This window comes from Fulmarus glacialis, unplaced genomic scaffold (genome assembly GCF_000690835.1).
Source record: "Fulmarus glacialis isolate BGI_N327 unplaced genomic scaffold, ASM69083v1 scaffold43482, whole genome shotgun sequence".
Taxonomy (NCBI): Eukaryota; Metazoa; Chordata; class Aves; order Procellariiformes; family Procellariidae; genus Fulmarus; species Fulmarus glacialis.
Window position 1 is genome coordinate 31,063 of NW_009200557.1, and position 4,651 is coordinate 35,713.

Below are 4,651 nucleotides of genomic sequence, written 5' to 3' on the forward strand. Positions count from 1 at the left end.
CCTACTGAGACGTACCATGTTGCAGTGAGGTTATATGAACTGGCACCCAAGTCATTTCTCAGGATACAGGACAGGGTCTGTACATAGTCCACAAAACAAGTGAGGTTTTCACAACAGGTAGCTGTAGGTTTGGAAAGAGAAAACACAATATCAACTTCCATGATGAAGCAAGCAGAACTTGATATCAACATCCACAGTCCTCAGGGCTCCCACTAAATCTGAAGGGAACAGACCACTCTGTGCCAGCCCCCCCGAAAGTCTCCAGTCTTGGAGCATAAGATGTGTTCCATCTCTACAGAGAGGCAAGTCATTGACAGCTAGATAAGCGTCAAACAAAAAATCTATTAAAAATGCTGTGGCAGCAAATGGCATGCCAAAATACCAAGAAATGCCCAAATTGTGACTGAATTTTCAAACTTATCTCTGTCCCCTCTTATACAGTCACTACAGCAGAGTCACATATTTCTGCAAGAGTCCTAGCTTATTTAGCACATAAAAGAGGCATGATCACACAATCAGAAACAGTAGCATATTCAAACATTTTAATGATACCACTTCCTAAATTGAGTACTGTTCTTTGCTAGTCTAGTTTTCGTTTTATGACATCTACATGGCACTTTGCACATTTAAAAAAAGTGGTATTTTAGTATTTTTTTCTTTACCATTCTCTCTGCTTACTATTTTCTACAGCTTGATATCTGTAGCATCAGTACTTTTCATGTCCCGCTCCAGAGGCTCAGAATATGCTTTTCATGGAATTTTGGCAAAAAAATATTGCAAATTTGTAGTTACTATAATTTCCATAAATCATTCTGATACTAAAGTGATAGGCACAATTTATTAATCGCTTAAACTGAAACAGACTTCTAAAAAGAACTTGAGAGGCAATTGTAGAATTTACACTGGTCATTAAGAAAATCAGCTAATTTGAAAGTGGTCACAAAGCAGCATTTATGCTCTTCTAATTGTTCTGCAAGAGCTCTACTCATATTGGCATCTGATATGTGCTGTACAAAAGCACTGTTGTTCTATGCATAACACACTTAAGTTATCTACCTGGATTTCAAGGCAGGGAAGATGGCAGTACAGTGAGAAATGTCCGCATTGGTGAGTCCTCTCCTGACAGCACCTTGGGCTGACAAGAGCCACCGCTATTACATTAGGAATAGCTGAGTGAGGAAAGGCCTGTAGGAGATACAGCACGATATGCTGGTGCAAACCATGCCTACTACAGTGACTATTCATCTCTTACATGTACAGTACCACCCCTTTTTGATGGGAATAAAATTGTCATCATCTAGGGGAAGATCTCAAGGTTGTTACATCTATGCTTAAATCATGCATGGGTCCTCCCTTACCATCAGGACTGCCCCCAGCCTAATGGGAACATGTTACTTCGCAGCCATCAGGCACCCAAATCCTCTGATGCTAACCATGCTGTGAGTTCACCTCCCTTTGTCATTCTGCTGCTTGCCTGCTTCCTACCTTCCCTTCGTTGAACACGCTTTGCGTTCAGAAGAGTTGTTTGCATAAGATGAAAGCAGGCCTACATGATATGCTCAACAACCACAATGCCCGATTTTACAGTTAAAGAGAATGCTGTATGCAGAGAACAATCAACATGGAATGCAGGCAATGTGTGCATTGATGGACCAGAAACATCTGTTCCACCCTCCAGATCAAATGACAGTCCTCACAAACAAGTTATTTCTGCATTTACTGTCACAATGCACATCAGGCATGTCCAGTGGAGGGTGCAGCCTAATTCTAGGCCAGAGTAAGTTCAAAGGAAAACAAAGTCCAACTTTTCCCACTGACTTCACTCATCACTGAAGTTTCTTTCTAGTCCTGTCGCATCAGAGCACACACTGCTCTCCCAACATGAGCTCTGGGCAGCAGAGATTTGTGTACAAGGTCCCCCCAAAGAGTCAGGATGGCAACAGAAGAAGTTTGGGGATGCTTGCAACAGACTGGCCCCAAGGGTGTACATATGCTTTATTAAACTGTAAGTTATTCAAATTATGTGGTTGTCACTTTGTTTCATTTTGACTTTTTAATTTCACACTGACTTCAGAGTTTTGTTCTAAAATTTTCATTAAGTTTTAACTTTTCTTTTTGAACCCTCGGTAGGCTCTTCTGAGGGCCCTGGTACAAACACTGCTTGTTCTGGAGTCCGGAACAACATACTTTTTCACCCTTAGCCTAACTTTACTCTCCTACAAAAACAGGGTTATAAAACCATTGCTTTCCTTTAGAGAGGGCAGCAAGTATTAATAAGCAAATAAGCATTGCTAATTAGCATTCTTCTATGCTATTATGTTAATCAGTCAAATGGACTATTATTTCTAGGTAGCTGGTAAGCTGCAAGTGTATCTTTGGGCAAGAATCTGTTAACAAAATTAAGAGGCAGACAGCTTTTTACTGCTAAGGGAATAATTAAGTGTCCTAAACCCAGTTAGATCTAGGATAAATTGTCCATTCTTGGCAAGCTTCAGAAACAAAAATAAAATACTTTTGACAGTAAGATCTAGTTTGGTCCAAACTGAAGTTAGTACAGGGTAATTCCCTGGCTTGTGATGCACAAAACTCAGACCAGACATCACAATGGTCTTGTATGGCAGGAAGATATAACTCTGAATTCATCTTTTCTGCTAATTTAGGTTTGGAGCAGGTCCAATGCTCTGCCTAGAAGCAGCATGTAAAATGCTAAACTTGCACCTGTTCCCTGCAGACACTGTTGTCGCTGCCCTTTTCTGTCCAGCTGACCTGTTCAGAAAGTCAGCTCTGAGTCAGCTGAAGCTTGCATGGTAGGTAGGAACCAGCAAGAAAGGGTGAGTGACTGCACAGCGCAGTCCTGAGCAAAGGGGCTTAGACCAGGAGAGGTTCACTCCACTGTCCCTGGCTGGCCTGCCAGCAGCAGCCATAAGCCCTAGGGATATCCTGGTCTTGGCCACCAGAACCTTTCCTATTGCAAAGGGGTTTTTTTGGGGGGGAATCCTACTCTAATGTCAACAGGAGACATTTCAACTCAAGGCAGGCACCACCTCTCCACTCTTCCCACTGGTGCTGGTCCCCAGAGTGCTATGCAGTCTGGCTGAGCTCTGCCCAGCTGTGCACATTCTTGTGTCTGTCCTCCACTGCCCATGGAGCCTCTTCCATAACTCGTTATCCCATGGAACCTTCTCCCCTAATACCCTATCTTGTGCTTGCTGTCCCATGGCAACCTTGTGCCATGCACATCTCAGCAGAGCCTGCATCAACGGCCACCAAGATAAATCCTGTGGGTGTACAGCCCAGAAGAGATAATCTGGGAACTTACTGTACTGGAATAAAAGGAAGAAGGAAATACTCTGGAGCCACAGTTTGTTCCTCATGTTGGTTCTGACTGGATGTCCTGGGGAAAAAAAAGAAAAAAAAAAACAACCAACCAATTAAAAGTTCAGCTCAGCCATCTACTCATATGTTGACAACTGAGGTGGAATTAATCTTGCTTTCATTTAAATGCCTAAAAGTAAAGTGCCTAATTTAGGCAAGTCATCTAAGCCCTCCTGTATGTATCTGCGCCACGGGCTAAGGAGGGGACGACCAACAGCTCTGCCAACTGGCCATAAACCAGGTCAGTGAAATCTCTACTCCTTGCCAGCAGCATGTGCAAAGAGAAAGCAGCAAAGTGACTGCAGCCTCAGCCTATCCATGCAACAGGAAGGCATTGGGTTAAGTGCTAACCCATTTCTTCTTCATTGGTTTCCTGCAACTAGAAATGGCTTGCAACTAGAAGTGACATTGCTGTGGCTTAAACATCTGTACAGTGAATTAGTCAAATAGAGTCTGAATGTCACTGTGGGTCTGTATGAGCAAGGCTTGTGAGAACTCATTGATTTGGCCTACCCATGGTTAAATAAGCATGGAATATCTAGATAAGGGACTCCAAGAAGGCAGACCAGACAAAAAATAACAGCCCTCCATGTAGCAAAAAAGAGAATGATGTACAGCACTCACTTCAGGGGAAAGCTGTCCTGATGCAGTTTGGTGAAGAGAACCTACAGGAAAGTCTTCAGAGAAGAGGACAGCAGGATGTTTACAACAGTATGAGGAAACAGCATCACATACATCACACACAGCTCAGCCCACAGCCCCTGCTCCAAGACCAGGCCCTCAAGCCACATAACACATTAAGGCCGTGTTTTCACAGAATTTAACATTTACAGAAACACAAAGATGTGCTCAGAAAGACTTAAAATGAGCTCCCTGCAGAGTATTAGCTATTGACACCCGGTACAGATTTCAGCACTGTTTTCTCGAGCTATTCTGAAATGGGCTAGGCTGCCTGGGGACAAGACTTTGGAGAAGCAACCTGTATTATTTTTGGGACATACTTCTGTTGGCAGCAAGTTGCAAGGATGCACGGATAGCAGGGAGGGCCCACATGTCATGCCACAGAGCAGCAACATTGTCAGAGACTGGACACACAGGAGTGTCTCTGCAGAGCCCCAGAGCTCTGCAAAACCTCCTGCACTAGACTGCACAGAGGCACTTGTGAAAGTGATATGGGTGAAGACTGGGCAGTAAGCTGCAGCCACCAGAAGATACCCAGAGCTCCTGGCAGGGCCTGGTGCAGGTCATGGAATCATAGAATTGTTTGGGTTGGAAA

At 43.7% G+C, this 4,651-nt stretch overlaps 1 protein-coding gene across 1 annotated transcript in view; it reads right to left on the reverse strand.

Moving 5' to 3' along the window:
- Positions 1 to 3,374, reverse strand: part of IL21R (interleukin 21 receptor) — a 12,614-nt gene extending 9,240 nt beyond the window's left edge. The window contains exons 1-2 of the mRNA XM_009573645.1: positions 3,320 to 3,374; positions 16 to 121 (exon numbers count right to left, since the gene is read on the reverse strand). Of these exons, the coding sequence (XP_009571940.1) occupies positions 16 to 121; positions 3,320 to 3,374 (161 nt within the window). The remainder of the gene's footprint in view (positions 1 to 15; positions 122 to 3,319) is intronic.
- Positions 3,375 to 4,651: the final 1,277 nt, after the last annotated feature.